The sequence below is a fragment of the Bos grunniens genome, chromosome 22, assembly GCF_055505025.1.
Source record: "Bos grunniens cultivar Pamir isolate PY7600 chromosome 22, Bosgru_T2T1.0, whole genome shotgun sequence".
NCBI classification, from domain to species: domain Eukaryota; kingdom Metazoa; phylum Chordata; class Mammalia; order Artiodactyla; family Bovidae; genus Bos; species Bos grunniens.
This window is the reverse complement of record NC_141186.1, coordinates 16,985,002-17,012,712: the sequence shown is the minus strand read 5'-3', so window position 1 is coordinate 17,012,712 and position 27,711 is coordinate 16,985,002. Positions and strand designations below refer to the sequence as shown.

Genomic DNA, 27,711 nt, shown 5'->3' with positions numbered 1-27,711 from the left:
TCTTTCTTCTTTGTAACCTTTTTTTGGTAAACTTAGGGAAGTGGTACATTGGTACTTGTGGGGGGACGGGAGGGGATTTTCTAACTTTACAGAGACTTTTAAGTTACATTTGTTGATGCTGCATGGTATGAGGGTATTTTTGAGACTAACTGAAACTTGACCTTAAAATATCCATTAAAGGGGGAAATAAGTAGAAGGAGACCTAGCTCTGGGGGCAGCATCCAGGTTCTGTTGACTTCAACTAAAAGAGATTAGAAATGTTTGTTCTTCTCTTTCAGATTGTCCTATATTCCTCACTGACCTGGAGCCTGGAGAGAGGCTCCAGTCCATGTCTGTTAAAGAACGTTCGTTCCTGTGTTCACTCATATTTCTTACTCTCAACTGGTTCCGAGAGGTGAGCAGAGTTATTGGGATGTTTCACCTACTGTCTGTAATGTCTCTAGAAAGGAAACTATTTTCTTGGTTCCCATGAGACTCCTTAAAAATTGTCCACCAATCTCTAACCCCTGTGTGTCTCTTTGGCGATTGTGTCCCACCCTTCCCTAGTTACATGCACCTCTTGATGTAGCCAAATCAAAATGCTTAGAATTCACTTAATGTTGCCCATGCTTTACTGCTTCTAAGCCTTTTCACACTATTCTGCTTCCTGCATGGTATAACTTCACCTTCTCCACTGTGAAAATACTGTTCCTCCTTACAGGTATGCGCTTAATATTTCGATTTAGTGAGATCAAATGAAGATAGTTTTCACCATCTTTTAGAATATATTTGTACTTAATGAAATGCACAATAATAATGAAATACTTTGAAAATGACAGTAACATCTTATATCTATATCACATTTCCTTTCTCATGCATATTGTTTCTAAGAATATTTATTCACTTTAATGATCTCTTCTTATCCCGACAACTGTATTATAGTACAGGCAGGGTAGGTATTACTATCCTTGCTTTATTCATATGAAATTGCAGTTACAGAGAGTTCAAAGTCATTAAAATTTATCAAACACATGTGCCAAATGCTGGGCTAGTTTCTTTATTCACACTTAATCCACACAACTGCATTCCCATTTTATAGTTAAAGAGATAGAAGCACAGAAAGGTTCAAGACTTGGCCAAGGTCACACAACTGGTAAGTAGCAGACCTTGGACTTGTTTCACCAAAGGTTGTACTCTCTAGCTGCAGAGAGTTACTTCTGTTAGGTTAAGTAACAGGTTCTGCCTTGTTACTTAACTAGGAATAAGTAGAACTGGTATTAAAAGTTAGGTCCTCCTGTATTGGCCCAGGGTGTTTTTTCTCTGCAGCACCTTGCTGAGAAGACTTTGATATTGCTCACTCGGCTCACGGATCCTTTCACTGAATGGCTCTTTTAGCCTTTGCTGAATAATGCAAATGAGGTTAAAATCTGAACAGTTCACAGATATGATTTGTACTTCTACAGGTTGTAAATGCCTTCTGTCGGCAAAAGTTGCCCGAGATGAAGGGGAAGGTGCTCACCCGATTAAAGCACATTGTAGAACTGCAGCAACTCCTGGAAAAGCACTTGGCAGGTGAGGGAAGGGTCCCGGCTGGGAACCCTGCTGGGCAATAGTGAGGAGATAAGAGGACAGCCTTTAAGCCAGACTCGATGATAGCTGCCCCTAATTCATGTGGGACAAGAAAATGTTTGCTCAACAGAAATTTTTAAAAATGAATACAGCCATTTTCCTCCCATTGTTTTCTCCAGGAGACCTTGGTGTTTGAGAAAAGACAAGATATAAAACATTGGTTGGGCTTTTGTAAATTACTTTGGTTCTTCAGATGTCAAACTTCCAGTGCCCTTTACCTTCCTGAACATCATCATGAGTACAGCTGAGAGGCCTCTTGATACCCTCTGACCATTAAGAAAACTTGTTTTACAATTCTAGCTTGATTTTCTGGGGAAAACAGAGCCTCCCTCAGGCTCTCATCTAAATAATTGTGTGTAAAACAACTATGTGACCAAATATTGCTACTATCTTTAGATTTTAAATGTAAGTTTATTTTTAGTTCTTAGCTGTTTGGATACTTTATATCTTTATTTAGAATGATTTTATGTTAGTTGACCATAATCAATTAATGCAGTATTTCTATAAGTTATCTTTGGCCATTTTACTGTGCCAAAATGGTTAGCGTCACATGACCTGCAAGCATCTGATAGATAGTCAGCCGTGCTTGGTAGTTCTGGAAGCTAGATTTTAGCTACTTGGGTGATGATCATTCAAGTTTAACAGTGGTATATGGTTGGTATACATTGAGCTTCCTGCTCTCTGTTTCAGTCACCCCAGACTATGTTCCTCCCCTTGCAAACTTTGACTTGGAAACTCTAGAAGAAACACCTCATACCAGTACTGCCGTTTCAGCAAAAATCAGAATGAAAGGAAAGACAGGTATTTTCTTTTCCTCTTATTCCGTGTCCTCCTATGTGTTGTGTTGAATTGACTTAGAGGTTATGTGTGTCAAGGCATCAGTAATGGGAGAGGTTATATAACTGAACCCATTCTTTAGCATGGTTATCAATGAACCGTAACTTAGGGTTATAAAATTAACTTCTTCATCTCTAGGTAGTCTTTAGCAGGTTGTTTCTTGAAGGCAGTGATATTTCGCAAACAAGATTACTGATTATTTCAGTTACTTTTCTCCTCTTGAAACATAAGGAGGAAAGAAACGAAAAGCAGATGGCGGCAAAACATCCTCCCCTGATGTGCTTTCAAAGGACGATAATTCAGAATGTGACCCTACACTAGCTGAGAGGAGCCAACAGGAAAAGGTATTGGAATGATGAATCTCCATGAAGATGTGTAACAACCCAGTGAAATTAGCAAGGGCTAGCATTATCCTATGCATTTCACAGAGAGAAAAGTTATGGAAAGGAGAGGTGAACAAACTCTGATAGGCCTTGGAGTGACCCTGTCAGTAGCAGAGGTTGGGTGAGACTCGAAATATTTATCACTACCACACACTGGTTCTTCTCATTATTTTCTTGATCATATTACTCCCTTTTTTGCACCCCAGGAGTACTTTGAATTATCTTGTAGCAATTATCAAATTCTGTCTTTGGATGTATTCTAAGTATACTTCTTTTAGCTTTTTTTCCTCATCTGATCCCAGATTATTTCCTTCTCAGTGAATTGAGATAACACAAAATGCTTAGCATAGTTTCTTAATACAGATACTTAACAATTTCCTATAATAGTACCACTCACAGAGTTGGTTTGTGAAATTGCTTAAACCACATGGATCCCAGTTATTTCTGTTCTTTAGCTATTGTTTGTGAGTATTTGTTATGTATAACTCCTCTAATCTTCCCAAGATCAAGTTTAGTATTGATACCTATATATAATAGATGAGAAAACTTAAGACCCAGAGAGAGTAGGTGACTTGTTCAAAGTTATACAGTTAATAAGTGCTTGAGCAAGGGTTTGAAGCCAGATTTTTTGGTCCATAAGCTCACAGTTTTCTGGTCCACACCATAGTGCCTTGATTTGCCTAGTAGTTCATCCCTAAGTGGAAACCAATCAAGAGTCTCAGTGTGCAACCTATATCCCAGTGTTACATTGGGTACTCTGTCTCAGGAATATTTTGAGACCTTGGAAAAAGAAAGTTGATAAAAGAATGTAATGAAGTGTAACTTTTTGTATAAAGTAAATGCTTAACTGCACTTTGAAACCTTCATTTAAAATTAGATTAATAAAGAAACCTTGTTCTGTTGGTTACTCGTACTTCTTAGGAATTCAGAGGGAAAGAAGAAAAGACATCAGTGTCATTACAGAATTACCACGCTTTTTTCCGAGAAATGGACATTGAGGTCTTCTCTATTCTGCGTTGTGGGCTTGTGACCAAGTTCATCTTAGATACTGAAATGCACACCGAAGTAAGTGACAGAACTGAGATCCCAGAACTTAGTCTCTTTTTAGGAAGTTCCGCAGCTCTCTTCCTTTTTCACAAAAAACACCATGACACTGGGAGAAGTAGGACTCTGGCTTCCAAAGCCTTTATATGTGAAAAAGTAGATAAATAATTATCCTCATCATCTTGATGTTTATAAATCTAAGTTTTGGTTGTTTTTTTTTCTTAATAGTACATTAGACATTACAGAAGATCATGCTAATGGTGTGATCCTTACTTTAGGTTGCTAATAACCAGCTGTTTGGATTACTTTATAAAGCAGCACTATTTTGGTTTATAGTTACTCAGTGTTCTTTTCACTTTTTCATGATATTTGTTCAGTGTCCATGATATACTTGTTGAGTCAGTTTTTTGCCACTCACCTAGACATTGGCAATTCAGTAGTACATCCAACATGATGCTCGCCTTCAAATAGCTCATAATCTAATAAAGGAAGTAGACAACCAGTAGTACATGCTATGTGGATGATCTGAACCAAGTACCAGTGAAACTCTGAGGAAAGAATGGTATTTATAATGAACTTGAAAGTGGAGGACATTTACACAGAGAAGGTACTTTCTGATACAGGATTTCACCAGAAGGTAGAGGTTTTCCAGGTTAAAAAAATTAAAAAAAACAATGGTGTGGATTTTTGCCATAGATTTTTACAATGTGTATTTTTATAAGAATGTTTTGTTTTTTCAGTATTTCTATATCAGCCTGTACTTGGAGATTCTCCATAAATGTACGGTTAAGTGAAAAATTTGAAGTGAGACTGCATTGGATCCATTCTATTTCTGGTAGTGCAACGCACTTATAACGATTCTGCCAGTCTTATCTTAATAGTAGTGAAACGTTTCAGGGAGAGAAAATGCGAAAGAATTATTTAATGAATAGAGAAAAGCAAAAATTTCTTGAATTAGTCTCTTTTTTTTTTTTTTAATCCCAAGGTATTTAGGAAAGGCATCACTGGTCCATAGCTGGAAGGATATACAAGAGGCATTTATTTCTAGAGAAAAAGTGTGTCTTCTAAAACTATACTGCCTCATTACTATTTAATAATTTTAAATTTTGTTTTACTTAGGAAATGCATGACTTTGATTTGTTGACAGAGCACAACAGTCATTTATGTGAAGTGGGGGAAATTTCCCCCTTTCTTTTGGTAATGATCATATTCTTTACACATTGTAGACAGTAAAAACATGGACTGTATCCCCAAAAGATGGCTAGAGCATGTTGGGAATTATTCTTTCCTTCTTCCTTATAACAGGCTGCAGAAGTTGTGCAACTTCAGCCCCCTGAACTGCTTTTCTTGCTGGAAGATCTCACCCAGAAGCTGGACAACATGCTAACACCTGTGGCCAGGAGAGTCCCCTTCCTCAAGGTTAATACAGACAGGAGCACAGGGCCTGTCCTGTGGATTTGGAAACAAAGAGGTCTTAGTAGTGAATAAGTTGTCAGTTTCTCTGATAGTTTTTGGGTAGCGTGGTGGTAGGCCTGTTGCCAGCCCACAGTCACCTTGCTTTAGAAAGGAACTCTAAAACCGAGAAAACAAAAAGCCACCCAAAACAGAAGATGTATTTTCAAATGCCCTGAGAATTCCTGAATCCTGTTCTTTGCTTGGGTTTTGGTTTTAATACCCTCCCAAACAGCCTTTGTCCAAGGCTCAGCATGGTAGTTGGCTGTCTAGAACAGTCCACAAGCTCAAGTGTGTATCTAATGGACAATGCATGTAGCATCTGGGGAAGCAAATAGATGATAGGAACAGCAAAATGAGAGAGTTTTAGGTGTGAATGTTTAATATATCCAGTTACTTGATTCTTCTTGAATTTAATATTTGGTCTACATTCTTATTAGACTAAATGATTTCTATTTTTGTGTGAGCTTTATCTCATTACTAATTTGGGGTTTGTACTTCTCAAACACTGTGCTGTGCTTAATTGCTCAATTGTGTCTGACTTTGAGACCTTATGGCCTGTAGCCTGCCAGGCTCCTCTGTCCATGGGGATTCTTCAGGCAAGAATACTAGAGTGGGTTGCCATGCCCTCCTCCAGGGGATCCTGTCTCAAACACTGTGTACTCTATAAAAGCCAATCTCTTGGTTATTTGAAGATTGAGTTGAGTTTCCTCTGTCAAAATATATCCCTAGTTTCTTCTTTTCGCTCTACCTGCTGATACAAGGTTTGATTAAACCCCATAACAGACTCTTAGTTTCAAAGAAGTTATCCAACAGTTTCTTTCCTAGTAACTCTGAATTTATTATAGAGCAAAGGAAACCGGAATATTGGATTCTCACATCTCCACCAGAGATCTGCCTCAGAAATCGCGTTTAGGGTTGTTCAACTGCTGAACCCCATGTGTAACCATCTGGAGAACATTCACAACTATTTTCAGGTCAGAAGCCTATCTTATCATTATAGAGATTTAGAAATTGCTAAATGAACAAGAGATTTCATTTTTGGCTGAAAAATCTTGAAGGAAAATGATGGCAATTGCTAAAGCAACAGTCTTAAAAGCACCTTTCCCTTGTAGTGCTTAACTGCTGAGAATCATGGTGTAGTTGATGGACCTGGAATTAAAGGTCAAGAGTACCACACAATGTCTTCCTGCTATCTGAGGCTACTGCAGATTTTTCATGGGCTTTTTGCTTGGTGAGTATGTGGCAAGTACAGTAGGTAGAGATAATCAAGAATGTCCTTGCTTCTGCCTGACAGTCACCAAGGCACTGAGGTGTAGAAAAGAAGAAAAGGACTCCAAAAGGTTATGTCAATATGACACTTACTTTTTCTGAAGTGTTTTTGTCTCTGCATCATTTAATTTGGTTTGGCACACTTTATCTGTTACTAACTCATTTGAAAATCAGATGACTTGCTCTTTTCTAACCTGTAACAAATCTAGCCATCTGATTCTTGGCTAGTTCGCTGTGGCACCCTTTCCCTAATAGCCCAGGGTGAGTGCTGTAAGAAGTTGTTACTCATCAAGTTGTAGATAAATTCCAGATTGTGTGGTAAAGAGCTGCAGGCAATGTAAGCCAGGGTGTCTAGGGATGCCTTCATGAAATTGTGGGACTTGATGGGGCCCTTGGAGGGTAGATGGCTTTGGGGAGTAAAGGAAGAAACTGTAAGGCACGGCATGGACAAGAGTAGAAATGAGGGAGGTGTGTCCCTTACATGCTTCTGTTCCTCAGGGCTGGGTCTTGGCCTCTCTGTTCTCATACAGGTTTCCTGGGCAGTCTCAACCAAGGTTAAATTTGGGCTAAAATTTAACTTCTGAGCTACAGGCATTTAACTCCCACCTGCCTACTCAGCTCCTCCTTATACCGGTGTCACTGACAGCTCAGATTCATCACATCCAAAGCGTGTTTCATCCTCCCCACCACTCCTTCAGCTTTCCCTGGCGAGACAGATGGCACCACCAGTTGCCTGAGCTAGAAGCTAGGAGTTTTTCTTTGTCCCTTTCCTTCTCTCTACCCTTTCTCTGTTCCGCATCTGATCACAAAATCCTATTGAGTTTATCTTCTAGATTACATCTAAATGGCTACCTGACCTCTCTTTCTCCACTGCTTCCAGACTCCTGTTATCTCTCACCAGACCTAGAACAGCTTTACAGTTGGTCTCTCTCTGCCTCCACTTTTCCTCTTTTGGTCCCTCCTTCATACAGCAATTAAAGTGATCTTCCCAACATAAATCTGATCATATCTTATCCCACCTTTGTTCTGATTGCCGTTATATTTCTCTTGAATTCAATCTCTTCTACTTAGCTTCTAAGGACTTATTATCTGACTCCTGCTGTTCTACTCACTGTGGTGCACTCTGCCCTCCAGTTACACTGAAATAATTTCAGCACCCTATGTAGCATTTACCTAGAAGGCTGCACATACTCATCCTTCTGCCAGGATCTTCACCTTCCTTGACCCCCCGTCTCTTTTAACTCATCCTTGAGATCTGGATTTAAACTTCAGTTCCTCAGGACCATCTTCCCTGACCCCTAGACTGGGTAAATCTTTCTGCCTCTCTTATCCCCACTTCTTTTCTAATACTCTTAGGATAAAACTTCTCACATTTTATTATAATTATTTGTTCATCTGTCTTCCCTGCTGGACTGTGAGCTCTATGAAGGCCTAGACTAGCCATTATCATATTCTCAGTACTTAAAAACAGTGCCAGACAAAGGATTTGAACAGATGCTTAATCAAGGAGATATGTGAGCGGCAAGTAAACATATGCAAAGATGTGCAGCAGTGTTAGTTATTAAGAAAATACAAATTAAAATTACAGCACGGATGCAGTAAAAAGACTTATCTTGCCAAGTGCTGGTGAGGATATAGAGTAATTGGAGCTCTCACATGCTGCTGTTGTGACTGTAAAATGGTATACTCGCTTTTGAAAACCGTTTGGCAGTTCATCAGAAAGTTAGATATATACCCACCATACCACCCAACCATTTTACTGCTAGTAAAAGTAGTAATTTATCCAAGAGAAATGAAAGCATATGTCTGCACAGAGTTTTCTATATGAATATTTATTGGAGCTTCATTTGTAATATCCTCAAATTGGAAACAATTAAAATGTCATAAAATGGTGAATGGATAACAAATTGTAGTGTCTCTATGTGGTAGAATACTAAATGCAACAACATGGATGAAAAAAGAATTATACTGAATAAAAACCAAGACTGTAAGAGTGTGTAGTACTTGATTCTAGTTATATTAAGTTTTAGAAAAAGTGTATAATCTTGTAGTGACAGAAAACTGTTCAGTGGTTGCCTCTCATTGGGTGGGAGGATGGAAGGAGGGCTGGATTACAAAAGAATACGAGGAAACTGTTAGGAATAGATATGTTTATTATTTTCATTGGGGTGATGGTTTCTTGGATTTGTGTATAAGTCACGAATCAAATTCACCATTTTAAATGCATTCAGTTTAGTGTATGTCCATTACACTTTAAAAAAGCTATTCAGGAAAAAAAAAATACAACGTTATAGGCCCTCAGAATTAATTTGTGGAAGGGAAGAGAGGCTACCACTGGTGATGCGGAAATGTTTCTAGAGGAGTGAAAGTTCTAGGGGGTCAGGTTGTGCTGGGCCTTGAAGGTCAGGCAAAAGAAGGGTCATGCTGGCCTAAATGGATTGGAAAGGCAGCCAAAGAGACCAATGAAAAGATGTTGGCGTGATCCATGCATGGGATGATGATAAGGGCCTGGCCTAGAGTGATGGTCTTGGCTTGGAAAGGAAGAGATAGTAGGAAAGACAATCAGAAGACAGAACTGTCAAGATTTGACTTAATCTGGTATGGATTAGACACTGATTTAAGCAGTTTCACAAAATTATTCCTATTTTTTTGTTGTTGTTGTTTGTTTTGAGAAGATTGACAGTTATCTCTAAAATGTATACAATAAAGGAGAGTTTTTTTTTCCCTTGGAAATAAACCTAGGAGGAGGACTGTTATAGATCCTTAAGAAAAGACTGTTTAGGGTACCCTTCAGCTTCTAGTCTGGTATTCAGAGCTGTGACTAGATTTAGCGCTTGAGTACCTTCAGTACTTGAGTTCTTGTTCTTCTGTTGATTTATTGATGGTACAGAATAGTGGCCAGGATCCTTAAATGCTGTCCACATAATCTTCCTGAAACTGAGCTCAGCTACCTTTCCTTGACTTTCCTTTAGGAGTGGATTCTGTCAACTTCAAAATAATAATTTACTATACTCAGCCCTTGGGATCCTTACTAGCCGACTGAAGCCAGGAGAGCGTGACCAATCCGTGGAGGAGCTGCTCAGGTGGGCTGGACCGCATGTCCCTGAAAGTTATCTAAAGAAATTCCTAGGAATAAAACAGGCAAGATTTCTTGGAGATAACTTGGTGTTTTCAGTGCCTTTTCCTCATTTATGTGAGCTTTCTTATCTGTGTATTCAGATATATCCTGAAACTTTAGAAACTGTTGAATAAATCAAACTAAATCCTCATGTATCCTTCATCCTGTAAAGTTTGTATTTTCAGGTAACAATGATGAAAGTGCTAGCCAGCTGTAGTCAACTCTTGATTATCTAGGTACCTACTCTGTCTCCTAATTGGGTTGGATAATTAGGTAGCAGTCAGTTATCACTTCCCTCATCTTGAAAAAGGAGAAGGCAGTGGCACCCCACTACAGTACTCTTGCCTGGAAAATCCCATGGATGGAGAAGTCTGGTGGGCTGTAGTCCATGGGGTCGCTAAGAGTCGGACACGACTGAGCGACTTCACACTCACTTTTTCACTTTCATGCATTGGAGAAGGAAATGGCAACCCACTCCAGTGTTCTTGCCTGGAGAATCCCAGGGATGGGGGAGCCTGGTGGGCTGCTGTCTATGGGGTCGCACAGAATCGGACATGACTGAAGTGATTTAGCAGCAGCAGCAGCGTCTTGAAAGAAGAGGAGCCTAGACTGAGAGCACAGGAGATGAGAAAGAGCTCTAAGGAGCATGGCTTCAGCCTCTGCCCCAGCTTCACCCAGAGCAGTTTGGTCTTTCCCCTACCTCCCCTGAGAGCCTAGGCCATCACTGAGTCCGCAGTCTGCCTTTAGCACCTCATTTTATTTTCGATACAGTTCTTTTAAATTTGTTTGACTTACTTTCCACCAGTCAATCAGTAGTTGACTCTGGTTTTATTTTAACTATGATTTTAGATTAATTGTGTTTCTTCATCTGCTATTACTTCAGAACACGAAAAGCTAACTACATATGATACATTTATCAAGTTCTGCTTTATCGTTTCCTTTTACCTTGTCCCTTGTCCTTGCACCTTCCTTTTACCTTAACCCATAATTTAAACATTATACTCAGTGTGTTGCCTCTTGCCTTAAAGAGCAAATAATTTACCCGAGGTTGCACATATCAGCATGGCCTAGGCTAGCACTTGGTTATCTTGGCATACATGACTCTCTTCAATGCCAGCATCCCATACACTGGGTCAGGCCTCTACACCCTGGCTTTCTCCATACAAAGTTACATTTCTCCATAAGATCTTGAAAGAAGGTTCTACTAAAGCACCTGCAAATGAGGAGGATTCTGCTTAGACAATCAGGCATTTCAGTGGACTTCTATAACTCATGGATTTAGACACATCTGTAATACTTGTGATGGTGGTTTTTTTTTTTTTTTTTTTTTTTATCTCTTTACAGGCAGAGCTTCCATTACTTGCAGAATTTCCATGCCAGCATTCCCAGTTTCCAGTGTGCTGTTTATCTCCTTAGACTTTTGATGGTCATTTTGGAGAAATCTACAGCTCCTGCTGAGAACAAAAGACAAATTGGTGATGGATCCTCTTTTTTTCCTTCATGAATAGACTAGTAAACTTGGGGCTTCCTAGAACTTTGTAAATTTTACAAGCAAATCTCTCCATCACTGTGGATATGCTCTCTTTCTATACCAACAAGGACATAGTCCCAGTAGGAGCTATGTCTGAGCTCTGCTGACATGGCTTAAACTGAGTGTGGTTAGTTTACTTGGCTGGATTTGCTGTTTAACTTTTGTTTATTCATATCCTTCCCTTTTTTTTGTTGTTGTTATTAAGTATCTGAGACATTTGACAGAAAAACATAAGCCATTAAGTTAATAAAATGGGACAGAAAGGAGAAATCAGGATTAAGTGTAAAGAAAAGTCTGGTCCCATCCCTGATCTTTTTCTTTAACTATCTTTTGACATCGCTCTTAGAATGCATCTCACTGATAAATCTTAATTGGCAGCACACACAGAAAGCAAGAAAAAATGCAAAACCTTTATTCCTGTTCCTTAAAGGGGGAGGGTTTTACATGAACCTTGGAGGCCCATACTGTTTATTGTTTACTGGCCTGCCAAGGAGTACCTGAGATGACTTCCCACTGCCCAGCAGCACTCCTTACTCTGTGTGTCTGTATGGTTCATGTTTGTGTCAAGACAGGATAAAAGGGTGGGGCATGTTAGGTCTTAGAGAAATGGGTTTATTTCTGGTAGAAGGACTAATAGAGCAGGAACTCATGAAAGCTTCCCCCCTGCCCCCAAAATTGTCTGTTAGTATAGGAACTTCATAGTAAATATAAAAGAATAACGTTTTTGATCAATTATCATCCCCCAAAGACTGCAAAACAAGAATTAAGTTCATTTTCCGTGAATCAAATTTGTGTTGTTTCACCAACAGCTTCCCTGGCCAAACAGTTCCTCTGTCGAGTGTGGCCTAGTGGAGAGAAAGAGCGGAGCAGCATTCCTAATGACCAGCTCCAGGCTTTGCTTGGGTAAGAGGCTCAGCTTCTGTCCACAAGCCAAATAGCCTTCCATTTGCCCCTGTTTGGATCCCTTGTTTGGTAAAAAACTGAGAAATTTATCTTGGTTGATGATAATTTGGAAGCAGTGAAATAGGTGTAAAATTAATGTAATTTAGAATATGTGGATTTTCAGATCCTCTAGTTCTGTTTTATGCTGTCAATTCTTTAGTAAATCAAATCATAGAGGAAGTGGAGGAGTCTGCTGTTGTATCCTGCCTTGTTAACCCATGAGTCAGATATTTATTATTGCCTACCATATCTAAGACACAGCCATCACTTCATGGTGTCTAACTGTATTTCTAATGGAGACATCATTTCCTTTACTCCTGAAAAGTAATTGGAATCTTTATGTTATTAAAAATAAATGTTGGGAATTCCTTGGTGAGCCACTGGTTAGTGCTCAGCTAACTTCTGTGGCCCTGGGTTCAGTTCCTGGCCGGGGAACGGAGATTCTGCAAGTCGTGTGGCGTAGCAAAAAATAGATTAATAAAATAATTGCTAATAGTTGGTTTAAAGCTTAGTACCTGGATATGTCTCAAGAAAGAAATCTTGATTTAGAAATTCTGTAATGTGTGTTCATACTCCTGTGGCTATCAATACAGCATCTACCTGGAGCACACAGACAGTGTACTGAAGGCCATAGAGGAGATTGCTGGTGTTGGTGTCCCAGAGCTGATCAACTCTCCAAAAGAAGCCTCTTCTTCCACATTCCCTACACTGACCTGGTAAGGCAGCACTCTCCTCTAGTCCTTTCCGTAAGTTAGAATCATACTAATGTATGTAGGTTCCAAATAACTACCTTACTCTTTATCTAGTTCTGATACAGAAGGTATGTGCAGTCATTTGTTCAACACATAGAATGTCTGCTGTGAATTCCCTTCAAGCTTCAAGCAGTCCTCACCCCGCCCATATGAAAGGATATTATTGAGGAATGACTTTTCAGTAGTTACAGTTTTTAGAGACATTGGATATTTAATCACCAAACTTTTTTCAGTGCTTTCACCCTTTATATGTGAAATTATTTTTCCAATATTTTAACCACCTTTAGAAGGATACAGTGGTTATTGTGTCTAACCATATATGTGTCACTTAATGGGTTTTGTGTCTCATAGTATCAGTGGTTATCTGATATTCATATGGTCTTTATAGTTTATAATGCACTCTTATATTCCTTATTTCATTTGATCCTTTAGATGAATCTGTGAGATAGATATCATTTCCCCTGTTTTACTGATGAGGAAAATGAGCTTTAGAGAGGGAGCTTGCTTGGAACTAGAAACTTAAAGTTGAATCTTCTGACCACTACTTTCCTGCTCTTTCTCTGCCACCACACTCTCCCTTCATGAAATTAATCCCATGGTTTCACAGGCCGTCTTCTTGGCTCATTTCTAAATCCTTCCTGCTCTCACATCCTCCTAGAGTAGACCCTAGTGAAAGCATGTTTCCAGAGGTGGGGAGGGAAATCACTTTGGGTTCCCTGGTTTCATCCCAGGACTTTCTTTGTGATGAGTGCATCATTGTGTGAGTGTCATACTTTTCTCTTGTAGGACCACATTCGTCATTTTCTTCCGAGTAATGATGGCTGAACTAGAGAAGACAGTGAAAGGTCTTCAGGCTGGAACAGCAGCAGATTCACAGCAGGTGAGTCAAATTGTCCCACCTCAGGAAGCAGACTCTGGATTATTCGGAAGATTCTGGTTGTTCTCCTTGGGTCTAGAATTTTCTCCTAAGCTATTTCCTTTAACTTACTGAGATCCAGAACTTTTTTCGAAGAGTTCTTGATGTCCTTTCTTCTAGTTGGAAGTGAGAATTAAGCTGTTTTCCCTGCTACTTCCTAAGGATAACCTTGGACTCCATAGACCTAGTCTGGAAAAAATATCTTTGGTTGCAGCCTCATGTACCCAGCTGCAACTTGTGAGCTGGCATAAGGTTAACAAGCCTGTTTCAGATGCTGTGGTCCTAGGCCTTGGCAACCTGCTAACCAGAGCAGAGCTAGCCTTCTAGGAGCAAGAGCTTGCTTAGGGAATCAGAGAAACTACAGGGATATGTTGCAGAAGCTTTTTCCTACTTGTAAGTTATTGAAGAGGAGTTGTCTTCTTAGAAAGTCTCAATAAGGTACCCTAGTGATACCATGTATGCAGGCCTCCGAACCATCTACTGGGTTCACTGGTTGCCACATCTGTTTAGGAGGATACTTGGTTTAAAATCTCTGTAGAGCTCTGTAGTTCAAGAATCATATGTTAGTGGGAACATGGTAAAAGAAGTATTTGGCTGCAATTCAAAGATGGCTGTATATTTGGCTACCCCCAGATTCATGAAGAGAAGCTCCTCTACTGGAACATGGCTGTTCGAGACTTCAGTATCCTCATCAACCTGATAAAGGTGAGTATGGAGAGGCTCCCTGTTCCATCTCACTGGCTAACTGCAGAAACTGCCAAGGGGCCTGACTTCCAAAATGGACCCTCTCAGCTCCTCCCCACCCTTTGTTGGGCACCTGTTTCCCCATCTTGTCCCTGTGCCCTGCCCATCCTGGATAACACCATCCCTGCTTCCTGTGCAGTGTCTTTCCCTTCTCTGCCTTCCTCCTTCCAGTCTGTGCCATACTGTTCACTATTTAATGACTCCTTCCACCCGTCATTCTCCCATACTCTCTCACCACACCATAAATCTGAGCACATTCCCCATGGTCTCCATCTTCCAACTTGAATGCCTTCTTTATCCCTCATGTACACTCTGCTCTCCTCCACTCCATGATTTTGCCCAGACTGTTCCCCAAGCTTAGAATGTTTTTCTTTCCTTTCTGCCTCTTTCTTCAGGCTTCCCATCAAGGTTTGGGATCTCTGCAATGCCATCTTAACATTCCCTGTTGGAATCAATTCCTTGTTCCTCTATGCTCCCCTCTTCTTTTCTTGAACTTCAGTTACAGTGATTACTTTATTCTTTGTGATTGATTTGTTGACATGTTGATGTGCCTCCTTCATTTTAGACGTCTGTACAACACTCAGAGCTGTGCTTTGCATGGTGGGGAAGAGGCTGGGGTGCTCAGAGGAGCAGATCTCAGCTCTGGTTTCTTGTCCTTCATCTTTCCAGGTGTTTGATAGTCGTCCTGTTCTGTTTGCGTGTTTGAAGGTGAGCAATAGACTGGGCCCTCTTTAGTGTTAATTCTTCCTTTGGATCAGCTGAGTGGAATTGCTTAATACCTTTCCCACAAGCCAGTCTCCAGAATCTCTGCTGATAGGTAGTCTATAAAAGACCATGGATATGTTTTCCTATATTAGTTGGATAACCAGAGAAACCAATTTTCCTATGAGTTTGAAAACTTAGTCTTAGAACTAGGATGATTGGCTTAAGGAGCAGTAGTCACTCCCTGCCATTCCTTCCCAGTCAACAGGAAGGAAGGAGGAGTGGGTGAGTCCTCTTTTTAAAGCCCGTGGGTGGCCTCATCGATGTGGGAGCTGGCCTTCTGGTATCCTCCAGGGGAATATCCTGGATTAGCCCTAGATTTGGTGATAAACACATTGGGTTAAGAGCTAAGGAAGGCAGTAGGGAGAATGCTTCTCCCCTTTCCCAGCAGTTCCTTCCAGGAGATGGTGCCCCATACTGTTGTCTCCTGGCTTCTCTCTTCCTCTTTTTTTTTTTTTTCTTTTTTTTTTTTCCTCTCTCTCTCTTCCTCTTTACTCACACCCCGCACTGATGCCAGTGTGAGGGATGGTTGAGAAGGGGGAGTCCTTTTCCTGGGTGAATTGGGCAGTTGGTCATGTGCTTCCTCAGCTCTACCCAGTTTATTCCTTTTGAGAGTAAGTTGCCCTCTGGGAGCAGGGGCTCCCCTCAGTTCCTCTGTGCTCTCATTCTCAAGCTGAGCAATACCCCGCACATTGACTGTGTGTGAGGCAGGTAAGGATGCTTAACTCAGGGCGAAACAGGCCTGTTTAGCCTTTGCATTAAGCTGTATTCTCTGAATTAACCTTTTGAACCCTTTCCGATTTATTTTTTACATATAAAAGAAAATAAACACTCTGGTCTGAGAAATGCTATGTTGCCTCAGGCAGGGGCATTTCCCACGAAAGACCTCAGCGAGAGGTCCTCACCAGCTTCTCTCTTCTCTTCCTCAGTATGGGCGTCTCTTTGTGGAAGCATTTCTGAAGCAGTGTATGCCGCTCCTAGATTTCAGTTTTAGAAAACACCGGGTAAGAACTGAGAGCAGAGAGCACAGGCATGCTCTGTGTAGTGGTTCAGAAAGTATGTCCACAGCGGCTCCTGGGCAGCCATGGGGACAGCTCCCTCACCCCGGCTCTGGACACAGACTGACGCAGGCACCTCTGGTCACCAGCTGTCCCAGAGACGCCCATGGAGGACTGACGATTCCCTAGTGGACCCACCTTCCGACTTCTGCTCCAGAGCCGAGGATGGTTTCTTTTAGCCTGGTTTTATTATGCTACTGCCGTCCCAGGACCTCACATATTAGTGTGTCATTTGTTCCTGTGTACTTTTCTGGGTCTGGTCTCAGGAATTATAAAAAAAGGAAAGAAAACTCATTTGTGTCATAAACTGCACTGTAAGCCCAGAGTCCTAACCACTAGACCACCAGGCAAGTCCAGGAGATGATTTCTTGCATATATTTACCAAGTTGAACTTTGCAGAACACTCTCACAATATTTGGTTGGTCCCTCATAGCGCAGAAAGAGAGGGGAGGACAGCCAGTGAGCACTCCTCCTTCTGTTTGAGGGCCAAATCCATATAAACTTGAAAAATTATGAATCACTGTGTTGTACACCTGAAGTTTAAATCAACACTACGTCAGTTTGAAAAAGAGATGATTGTCCATCTATGGCAGAACCTGAGGCTTGATGTCTTTGGTACTCTTGGTTGCAAGGATATCTTGCACGTAACGTGAAATGAGAATGTTTCATACGGCATTTGTGCGTGTTGTTGGTTGTAGGAAGATGTTCTGAGCTTACTGGAAACCTTCCAGTTGAGCACGAGACTGCTTCATCACCTGTGTGGGCATTCCAAGGTAAGAGGGAAAGCAGGTCACAATTGTTGGTTTAATCTGTGGTTGCTCTTTGGAGACCCAGGGGCTCCAGTGCCTTCTTCCTTTTTTACCCTTCTTAAGTCTTTATTTCTGAGACTATGTCTGTCCAAAGGCAGTTTATCAGAGTGGTCAAAGCCTCAGTTGCTGGCTGAGATTGGGTAATCATCTCTAGGGAAATTTCTGCATCTGAAATTTGACTCAAACTCCATAGCCCTGTTTCTTCTGGGGCCTCTTCTTTGGTGAGAGAATGTTGGTGGGTGTGTAACCACGTACCACACTCTGGGCAGAAGGAATATTATGGAAGTGATGACTCTGCTGGGGATGAGAAGGAGTTCTAAAAGCAGCTGTTTTTAGAGCTTTTCTGCTGTATTATTTCCTAGTCAAGGAACACATCTGTCTCTTAGAATATTTTAGCATTCAAGGACTTTTCCACTTAAAGTGTACAGTTGAGTCCTTGTCACTTTTTGTCTGAAGGGGCACAGAACCGTGGAATTGTGAAGTCACTGGCAAGCCCTTGATTCTTCCACCCAGTGCCTGTCATTCACTTCCTCCCCTGCTTATAAATTTTTAAGGTGCTGAACAGTGGAATTTTAAGGACTCCCTCCACTACAAAGGGGTACTTTCTATTGATTAATGTCAGTATAATATGTGTTCAAGAATATTTTAGGTAAATTCATTGGTAATTGATCAATGAGAGATTATGATGAGGAACTGAGAGGTATTGGTGATATGTCTTCTAGGCTGCTTTAGCTTAAAGGACAACTACCATTCTCTTCAGAGTACTCTCAGTTCAGCTCAGTTCAGTCGCTCAGTCGTGTCCGACTCTTTGCGACTCCTTGGACTGCAGCACGCCAGGCTTCCCTGTCCATCACCAGCTCCCGGAGTTTACTCAAACTCATGTCCACTGAGTTGGTGATGCCATCCAGCCATCTCATCCTCGTCATCCCCTTCTCCTCCCACCTTCAGTCTTTCCCGGCATCAGCGTCTTTTCAAATGAGTCAGGTCTTCACATGAGATGGCCAAAGTATTGGAGTTTCAGCCTCAACATCAGTCCTTCCAATGAACATTGAGGACTGATTTCCTTTAGGATGGACTGGTTGGATCTCCTTGCAGTCCAAGGGACTCTCAAGAGTCTTCTCCAACACCACAGTTCAAAAGCATCAATTCTTTGGTGCTCAGCTTTCTTTACAGTCCATCTCTCACATTCATACATGACTACTGGAAAAACCATAGTCTTGACTAGATGAACCTTTGTTGGCAAAGTAATGTCTTTGCTTTTTAATATGCTGTTTGCTGCTGCTGCTAAGTCACTTCAGTCGTGTCCGACTCTTTGTGACCCCATAGACAGCAGCGACCAGGCTCCCCCGTCCCTGGGATTCTCCAGGCAAGAACACTGGAGTGGGTTGCTATTTCCTTCTCCAGTGCATGAAAGTGAAAAGTGAAAGTGAAGTTGCTCAGTCAGCGACCCCCTGGACTGCAGCCTTCCAGGCTCCTGCATCTATGGGATTTTCTAGGCAAGAGTACTGGAGTGGGGTGCCATTGCCCTCTCCGAATATGCTGTTTAGGTTGGTCATAACTTTCCTTCCAAGGAGTAAGCGTCTTCTAATTTCATGGCTGCAGTCACCATCTGCAGTGATTATGGAGCCCCCAAAAATAAAGTCTGACACTGTTTCTCCATCTGTTTGCTTTGAAGTGATGGGACCGGATGCCATGATCTTTGTTTTCTGAATGTTGAGCTTTAAGCCAACTTTTTCACTCTCCTCTTTCACTTTCATCAAGAGGCTCTTTAGTTCTTCACTGTCTGCCATAAGGGTGATGTCATCTGCATATCTGAGGTTATTGATATTTCTCCCAGCAGTCTTGATTCCAGCTTGTGCTTCATCCATCGTAGCATTTCTCGTGATGTACTCTGCATATAAGTTAAATAAGCACGGTGACAGTATACAGCCTTGACATACTCCTTTTCCTATTTGGAACCAATCTGTTGTTCCATGTCTAGTTTTAACTGTTGCTTCCTGACTTGCATACAGATTTCTCAAGAGGCAGGTCAGGTGGTCTGGTATTCCCATCTCTTTCAGAATTTCCCACATTGTGTTGTGATCCACACAGTCAAAGTCGTTGGCATAGTCAATAAAGCAGAAATAGATGTTTTTCTAGAACTCTTGCTTTTTCCATGATCCAGCGGATGTTGGCAATTTGATCTCTGGTTCCTCTGCCTTTTCTAAAACCAGTTTGAACATCTGGAAGTTCATGGTTCATGTATTGCTGAAGCCTGGCTTGGAGAATTTTCAGAGTACTCTACCAGACTACTATTTGGGGAATGTGTCTCTGGTCTATACTGGCAGGGCTTATGCTCTTGTTGAGTATTCAGGGTGTTAGGAGTTCGAAAGTTTCTGTATAGGAAACGTGAAAGCACGATGATAAATGCAGATGAATTGGTTGCATTTGTTTCCATTCAGATTCACCAGGACACAAAACTCACCAAACATGTGCCTTTGCTCAAAAAGACCCTGGAACTGTTAGTTTGCCGAGTGAAAGCCATGCTTATCCTCAACAATTGCAGAGAGGCTTTCTGGCTGGGCAATCTTAAAAATCGGGACTTGCAGGTAAGCCTGGGACCCTACCAATGATAATCTCCTTCTCTTCTATTCTTTGTGAGAGCATTGGAAAGTATCTAAGGAAGGTGACCTAAGCTCCACTCTCTCAATACTCAAAACTACTTTTCTCTTAAGTGACTGTTTAGCTCTTAAAGTTACTTTGTTCTTGGGCCCTGGTTGCAGGTTGCACCCCTCAGCAACAGCAGCAGCAGAGGCACCAAAACATACCATTGATGTATTAATAAAAAAGGCCTCAGACAGAGAAGCAGATCAGGAAAACCTTTTTCTACAACTATGGAGAAACTTTTTTTTGTTGTTTAGTTTTTTTTTTTTTTCCCTCTAAAAGCAGTCTGTTCTATTCTGAAATTATTCTCTGTGCTGATTTTTTTTTTTTTTTTCTGACTGATTTTAACAAGTTAGCATTTCTTACTTCTTTCAATTGTCTGACTGATGGGCTGAAATCTTGTGTTGTTTATACTGTTTCTTTGGTGTAAGACCATTTTTCAAATACAGCCCAAGCCCCTATCATTCATGTTTATAATATCTGAGTCTCATAATTCATACATGAAAATAATAAATCCCCATAGTGTTAGCTTCCTTTCTTTACATCAGTGTTATTAGGTAGATACTCTTGTTATTATGAGAATTGAAGCTCAGAGAGGTTAAGTAACTTGCCATTCAGCAATATGAGTGCAGAAAAGGTTTGAGTCCTAACAGTCCTCATCCAGATTTGGTATTCCTAAACCACTTTAGTATACTATCTTTCAGCTTCTAAATGGCCATTTGTAATTGGTGTGGGTTTTCTTTTTTTTTTTTAGATTCAATTTAAAAAAATTATCTATTTTTGTTGTTGGGTGTGCTGTGTCTTCATTGCTGCTTGAGGGCTTTCTCTCATTGCAGCAAACGGGCTACTCTAGTTGTACAGGCTGCTGACTGCAGTGGCTCCTTATTGCGGAGCTTGGGCTCCAGGGCTCTTGGGCTTCAGTAATTGCTGCATGTGGGCTCAATAGTTGTGGTGCATGGTGCTTGAGGCATATAGGATATCCCCAGACCAGGGATTAAACCAGTGTCCCTTGCGTTGGCAGGCAGAATTTTAGCCACTGGACCACCAGGGAAGCCCTGTATATAGTTGATGTGTTGATGTTCATGTTCACATACTTTAAGGTATTTGAGAAAGTTTAGAATCATATTGAGCATTACCTGAAAGAGTCACCAATACAATCTGGCCATGTAAAACTAGTATTATACTAGAATACAAAGATGAATCTTTTGTAAAACTGCATTTGTGTGAGAGCCAGAAGCATCTCAGAAGCCTTGGGTTGATTATCACTTCTCTAGCTGCTGGATCATAGGTTGGTGTCTGTGTTTGATCATATTTGAATGACTTTCTTTTCCTTGCCTATAAACTTAAGCCTTTCTCTCCTTGAGACCCATGTGTGATCATTATAACCCACCATTTGTCTTGGCCCATTCACATTCAGGGTGAAGAGATTATATCCCAGAATTCCCAGGAGAGCACTGCAAATGAGAGTGAGGGTGACACATCATTCCAAGGAGCAGAGGTACGTGCAGGACTTCTCCCGCCCAAGTTTATAATTATTTCCTTCTGTGGCCATCTCTATTCCCTCTAAAAAAGGCTTCTGCACTTAGGTGAATTCTGTGAGGGCCAGAAAACACACACACACACACACACACACACACACTCTCTCTCTCTCTATTATAATCACTGTTGAGTATCTCAGGTGAATTCTGTGAGGGCCAGAAAACACACACACACACACACACACACACACACACACTATTATAATCACTGTTGAGTATCTCAGGTGAATTCTGTGAGGGCCAGAAAACACACACACACACACACACACACACTATTATAATCACTGTTGAGTATCTCAGGTGAATTCTGTGAGGGCCAGAAAACACACACACACACACACACACTATTATAATCACTGTTGAGTATCTCAGGTGAATTCTGTGAGGGCCAGAAAACACACACACACACACACACTACTATAATCACTGTTGAGTATCTCAGGTTGTGCCGTATGTTATAGTTGAAAATTCCCTTCCATTATAGCCTCTTGTTTTCCCTGAATTCGTATCTGAAACCATTTTAGAGGGGAGATAGGAATAGGTCAAAGTGTTTTGTGAGTGTTGAGAAGAATGAGTTAAACCATTTAAACATGTTGTTTGAATATGCAAAATAGAAATGTAAAAGCCAAAGCACAGAATCAAAAGCTGTCACCACTGAGGACTACAATAATAGTGGTAGTCTTCATGCTCTTCTGGGCTACTCCTGATGCTGTTGAGATTTTAAAGCAAAGAAAAATATATTTATAAAAGTTTCTTACAATTTGGACAGGTTATAGATATCGAGAATCTCAGATTTAAGAATCTGGATATAATTTGTAATGCCATTTGAGGCTGTGAAAAGATCACTTAGTATGAAAAATTATTTTATTACATGGTTCTCTGTTTTATTTGTATCGAATGCCTCCACCTTGTTCTCATAAAAAAGTTTGAGGCAGACAATATTCTATTTGATGCTTTGTCCTAAGCAAACCTCTCAGATTAGATTTTGCAGATCAGAGAGAATCTTATGCTGGATTCCTGTTGTATTTTGAATTTAACCAACATTTCATTCTATACTGAATGCCCATTTTATTCCTGTGTCATATACATGCTGTAGTGCTGTGAGCTTATTTAAAAATCACACATGGTTGGGTTGCCAAATGGCCTAAGTCAGTATCAAAATGGCTCCCTCTATCATCTTCAAGGCTACCATCTTCAAGAATACCAAATCTGGCTTCAAGGCTTTAAGGCCATGATAGGAGAATGGAGCAGCCTCTGATTCTTTTCTCAAAAGAATGGTTTAAACCTATCATTGGTTTTAACAGTGAAACAGTGCAGTTGTACATGCTGTGGGAGCAGTGTTGCAAGTCATGAGGTTGCTCAGATGACCCCAAATAATTATCATTTGCCTCTTAGGGTGGTGAAGAAGATAAAGCAAGTGATGGAGAAAAGGAGCGAGAGAGTGATGAAGATGAGAGTGATGACGACTGAGTAGGCTACAGAAAGGTGCTCCTTCCCATCCTTGCCAGCCACTCACCACAGTGTTCAGGGTCACAGATGCTGCCGGTCTGCCTAACTGGAAGCATCCTATTTTGTCCTTAAAAAGGGGGTTCTATTGAATCAACTCAATTGTGGGTTTCACGGATTGTCTACTAACGTTAAAGACGGTGGCTTAACGTCTACTATATTAAAGACGAAGGTAGCATTGCTTACCCATTTGAGTGAACACGGCAGAACAGTCATGATTCTAGGCTTTGGGAGCTGGTTTTGAAACTCTGGATTTATTCTACAATTTAAGCTTGTACCAGTTTTCAAATAAAGTCTAAGTTCTACCTCAGCGATCTTTTGGAATTTCCTTCGTAGGTGGGACTGAATTGGAGTTTGTGCAGAGAAATAATGGAGAATTAAAATGATCTGTTCCCTGTTAAAAGGACTGTCTTATTTGACATGAAAACACAGTTGTGATCTTTTTGGAAGAGTGGCAGATTTCTTGTAGTGCTCAAAGAAAGTCAAACGTTTGGCTGCATTTTAAATTTTTTGGTGGTTATGTAGACATATAAGACAAAGGTGAAAAGGGCAGCATCCAACTCATGTTAACTTTGCATAAATTTTATTTCCACATTATTCTGAGTTACACCTATAATCTAGTTACAAGAATACTACAAAATGGCTTGTAGTTGATTAAAAATAAAACATTAAGCATACACTTCAGCTAAAATGGGGAACTCTTCATGTCTTCTGCTCTTATTTCAGTGCCAGACTGTTAATATTTAATATTTGTTAATATTTCTACCTACTTTCATACTCTCCAGTAATGTTAGGGTGTGGGTGGTTAGGTTTTTATGTTGTTTTTTGGTGGGGAGGTTAATCATTGACCTATATACACATTTTTGACCCCTTTATCCTCATGTACATAGGAATCCATAATCTCCTTCCTTGACATTCTTTGTTTCTCCACCTCATTGTGGTTTTAGTGTTGAAATGAGGTCACAGTAGGCTCATTGGTGTATATGGTTTAATGGTTCTTTATCACATGGTACATGTCAGTGCTAGTTTGACTCTCTTTCAAATGGTTGTTCAGCTTTACAGTGGAAATGTTCTCCTCCCTTGCTCTGTCACTGGCCCATTTTTGGAGGGAAAGGGAGGAGAGGGGCTCCTGAATTGTCACTGCCTGACTGGAAAGCAAAATAGCTGGGACAAGCAGTTTCCTTTACAGGGACAGCTCTACATAAGCTTCAGGCACATAGCGAAAGACATGGTGTGAGGAACAGGAATCAGATGGGACCCTTTACTTGGAATGTTGCAAGGCAAAGGTACACTTCTTGTATGTTGCATACAGCAAGAGGATGGAGCGTAACATCTGTTTGCACATGGTCACTGTCATCTGAATCTGAGGTTCCTTAAGTCCAGTGGGCCACTGGTGCTCCCGGCTAATGATTTTGCAAAAGGCTGACTTGTCTGAAACTCTGAAGGTCCCAGTCCACTTTGGTGGCTGAGCTGTGATGACCCTGCCAAAGACAGAATCCACTCCACTGAGGCGGACAGGCTGAGGCTTCCTGACCAGCCCTTTCTTGTTGTTCATGGTTCGGAGCTCTGATGTGTGACAGGGCAACTTGGGACTCACCCCAGGCTCCAGGAAAGGGCTGTCTAGGACTAGAGTGACCTCTTGAAAGCACAGCTGCACTTCAAGGTCAGAAGGGGTATGTGGGAAGCAGGGGGAAGCCCTAAAGGGGTGCTTGGAAGAAGGGGTAGGTGTTGTATGCCGCAGCCATTGGAAGCTCTCATCCAGTGGGGTCCATGGTGACCAGAGCTGGTATCCTGCCATTGACAGTCCTAGAGGAGAGGAATCAGAACATGGAATTTCCCTAGCATGCTTTTGGCGAGGGTAGGGCTGTTCAAATTCACATCTCTGTCTCAGTATTAACTTTACCTTACTCTGTAGTTCTCATGAACACAGATTCCAGTACTTTGTTAGGATACAAGTAGTTCTATAAAGGGCAGTAGAGGATAGTGACAAGTATTGAATCTGGTAACTGCTGTGTGTACTTTATTAAACCTAATCACAAGCCTCTGAAGGTAGGTTTTTATCCGTGGTACAAATGAGGAAATGGATTTGTCCAAAAGAGTAGCCCTGTTTGGTATTAGGATCTGTGCTGTGTTGATAACTGCTAAAGACAGAATCTGTGCCTCTCAGGTGGCAGAGGCTGCTGGCACTCCATGGTGAGACATTTGTGGATGGGTGCTCAGAAAGGCCTGTCTCACCAGGTATTTGTGACTAAATCACATGTACTTTATACCGTTGGTTCTCAAAGTATGATTCTGGGACTGGCGCCTTAAGCATCCTGTGGAAACATGGAAGAAATGCAGATTCTTGGGTCCCCTGCATTCTGCACTTAAAGAAACCCTCCAAGGGAGTCTGATGCACCTTACAGTTTGAGAACTTACGCTTTTTCTTTAAGGAACTTCAGCTTTTCTATTCTTAATTCTGGACAGTCAGAACCTCTTTTGACACGTGACCAGCTCTCTCAGCGCCCTGAGGTACTTATACACCACCTCAGAGGAATTACACAAGGCAGGAGGGGAAAAAGTTCCCAAGACCAGTCCTTTTTTAGTTTTTAAAGATTTTTCTGGTTCTCCTATGTATGTGTTTTTTGGGCTTCCCTGGTAACTCAGCTGGTAAAGAATCTGCCTGTAATGCAGGAGACCCTGGTTCAATTCCTGGGTCGGGAAGATCTGCTGGAGAATGAATGGGCTACCCATTCCAGTATTCTTGGGCTTCCCTGGTGGCTTAGCTGGTAAATGATCCATCTGCAATGAAGGATACCTGGGTTTGAAGCCTTGGTTGGGAAGATCCACTGGAGAGGGGAATGGCTACCCACTCCAGTGTTCTGGCCAGGAGTAGAGTCACAAAGAGTCGGACATGACTAAGTGACTTTCACTTCACTGGGTATGTTTTGTTTTTGTTTTTTTATCTGTGAAAGACCCACTGGTTGAGATTTTTTCCTTTCTTCTTTGAAGATAAAGGAAAAGGCGTGGAGGATATGTCGCTAACTCAAAATTTACCCAAGTAGAATTTAGACTTTCCATCTTTCTACTTTAAAATTGTCAGTATATAAAGGATTTCACTGAATTCAAGAGAGATGTAACATTTATTCAGCACCTACCTACTATGATAAGGGGCACGGCAGACCCTTTTCTTTCTAGTCAAGTGTATTTCTCTGTATCTTCACTATTCTTCCACAAAGGTAGCAGCAAATGGGATCCCATCCCACCCAGTAATGGCCCAGGAGGAGTTTGACAACCTCACCATAGTTTGTGAGACAGTGAAGTTTTGTTTTGAAAAGAGAATTGTTGGTGACATTTGAAACAGAAGACCTGCCCCTGACAGTGGTTAGTAGAAAGAAGATTTGTTGATTTCCTCCAGCTGGGAATGTTTCTCCTGAGGTATGCAAGCTCTTGTGCATACTGTGTTCAAATATCTGGACTGCCTTAGGATGAGAAAGTGACAACCAAGGGATAGTTACCGGTTTGAAACAGCCTGTGAAAGGCTTCTGGTACTTGATATTCTGGCCCTAAGAGCACACATCCAGGATCAGGGCTGCTCTGGTACCCCATCAAGACAAGGTCGGGGTGGAGAGTGTTAACTCTGAATGTATGATACAGAAAAAAAAAAAAAAAAAAATCCAGGAGCCCTTCTTCCTTGTCTCTTGAGAGGAAATAGGGCCAGAGGGAAAAGACTTTATCGAATGTCCAGCCGAAATACTCAGCAGAACCAACATGGGGTGAAAGAGAGCGTCTGACCCCAGGTCCCTTCCACCACTTTTACATAAGGATCAAATAAAGCTAGTTCACCGCTCGATCCTACCAGCCACGAGTCTCCATCATCCACTTCAGGAGGATTTGAACCTAGTCAGTCTGTTCAAGCTGCTCTAAGAGCTCCCAGGTAGGGAACACCTGCTTCTAGCCCCAAAGGTTTTCCCTTCATACCCTTCCTCCCATGTCAAGAAACCCAGTCCCTTCATTTCCGCACCTGGGAACGGGGAAGACAGCGTCAAAGTGCAGCTGAGGTCCTTATGAACTGTGATCCCGAGGGGCTGGAGCTGCCCTGAGAGGTACAGGCTCCCCCTCCCTACCCCGGGGCAGGGGCCAGACGGATCTGGCCGAGGCGGAGGTGGTGGTGGGAGCCCGGGCCCGGTCCCACCATCCGGGCCGTGGTCTCACCTGCTGAACTCCGCGGGCCTCACGCTCCAGAGTGGCGGCTGCTGTTCCCTGGCCGCATCTTCACCGGGTGCTTGGCAACAACCTTTGTGACCCAGGACCGTGGCGGCGGGGTGGGAGGGGTTGCGGGGGAGCGGGGAGAGCCCGAACCGCGGAAGGGGCGCGGTGAGGGGGCGGGGATCGAAGCGCCCCGTTCGCTCGGAGCCCCCATCTCACTGGAACACCCGGTCCGGGATTCAGCCTTCAGGAGTGCTGAACCGAATTCTCTTTCCCTCCGCCTCTTCCCCACCTCGCCACAGCGATGTGCCTTTGATCTATCTGGTCAAAGAGGACTACGGAGCCCATTTCAAAGACTGGCCGGGAACCTGCCTGCATAAATGTCAGGGGAGGGGGAGCTGTGGTTAGTATTAAAAGGTTAGCGCTACCCTTTAAACCCTGCTCTGAGTTACCCAGAGTTCTGAAGGCTTTTGTGGCTGCATTGAATAACCCCAGTGCAAGGACCCAGACAGGTGCTCCCCTGTCAAGATGGAGAAAGATAACTCTCTCCTTGACTTCCTAACCAAAAACTCTGCTTTCTGTTAAACTTCAAAAAGGAAGATTCTCAT

The 27,711-nt window shown here is 41.8% G+C and overlaps 2 protein-coding genes across 6 annotated transcripts in view; one reads left to right on the top strand and one right to left on the bottom strand.

The window, feature by feature from the left end:
* Positions 1 to 23,225, top strand: part of FANCD2 (FA complementation group D2) — a 51,183-nt gene extending 27,958 nt beyond the window's left edge. For 4 of the 5 annotated variants that reach the window (XM_086366304.1, XM_086366308.1, XM_086366305.1 and 1 more), the window contains 20 exons: positions 279 to 394; positions 1,443 to 1,551; positions 2,299 to 2,409; positions 2,677 to 2,789; positions 3,750 to 3,893; positions 5,178 to 5,291; positions 6,173 to 6,301; positions 6,440 to 6,558; positions 9,569 to 9,679; positions 11,059 to 11,189; positions 12,055 to 12,148; positions 12,781 to 12,903; positions 13,726 to 13,819; positions 14,489 to 14,560; positions 15,269 to 15,307; positions 16,291 to 16,365; positions 17,118 to 17,192; positions 19,670 to 19,816; positions 21,289 to 21,369; positions 22,805 to 23,225. In XM_086366304.1, coding sequence (XP_086222430.1) covers positions 279 to 394; positions 1,443 to 1,551; positions 2,299 to 2,409; positions 2,677 to 2,789; positions 3,750 to 3,893; positions 5,178 to 5,291; positions 6,173 to 6,301; positions 6,440 to 6,558; positions 9,569 to 9,679; positions 11,059 to 11,189; positions 12,055 to 12,148; positions 12,781 to 12,903; positions 13,726 to 13,819; positions 14,489 to 14,560; positions 15,269 to 15,307; positions 16,291 to 16,365; positions 17,118 to 17,192; positions 19,670 to 19,816; positions 21,289 to 21,369; positions 22,805 to 22,879 — 2,072 coding nt within the window. In that variant the 3' untranslated portion in view covers positions 22,880 to 23,225. The remainder of the gene's footprint in view (positions 1 to 278; positions 395 to 1,442; positions 1,552 to 2,298; positions 2,410 to 2,676; positions 2,790 to 3,749; positions 3,894 to 5,177; positions 5,292 to 6,172; positions 6,302 to 6,439; positions 6,559 to 9,568; positions 9,680 to 11,058; positions 11,190 to 12,054; positions 12,149 to 12,780; positions 12,904 to 13,725; positions 13,820 to 14,488; positions 14,561 to 15,268; positions 15,308 to 16,290; positions 16,366 to 17,117; positions 17,193 to 19,669; positions 19,817 to 21,288; positions 21,370 to 22,804) is intronic. The other variant, XM_086366306.1, reaches the window with a different exon arrangement.
* Positions 23,226 to 23,889: 664 nt separating this feature from the next.
* FANCD2OS (FANCD2 opposite strand) lies at positions 23,890 to 27,142 on the bottom strand. The gene is made up of 2 exons (XM_086366484.1): positions 27,110 to 27,142; positions 23,890 to 24,721 (listed from the first exon to the last, which is right to left on the bottom strand). The coding sequence occupies exon 2, from the start codon at positions 24,711 to 24,713 to the stop codon at positions 24,177 to 24,179; it is 537 nt and encodes a 178-aa protein (XP_086222610.1). The 5' UTR covers positions 24,714 to 24,721; positions 27,110 to 27,142; the 3' UTR covers positions 23,890 to 24,176.
* Between the last annotated feature and the right edge of the window lie 569 nt (positions 27,143 to 27,711).

What these genes read in the sequence shown, in the direction of transcription:
- FANCD2OS (XM_086366484.1), bottom strand. Translation starts at nt 24,713, where the DNA reads ATGGCAGGATACCAGCTCTGGTCACCATGGACCCCACTGGATGAGAGC.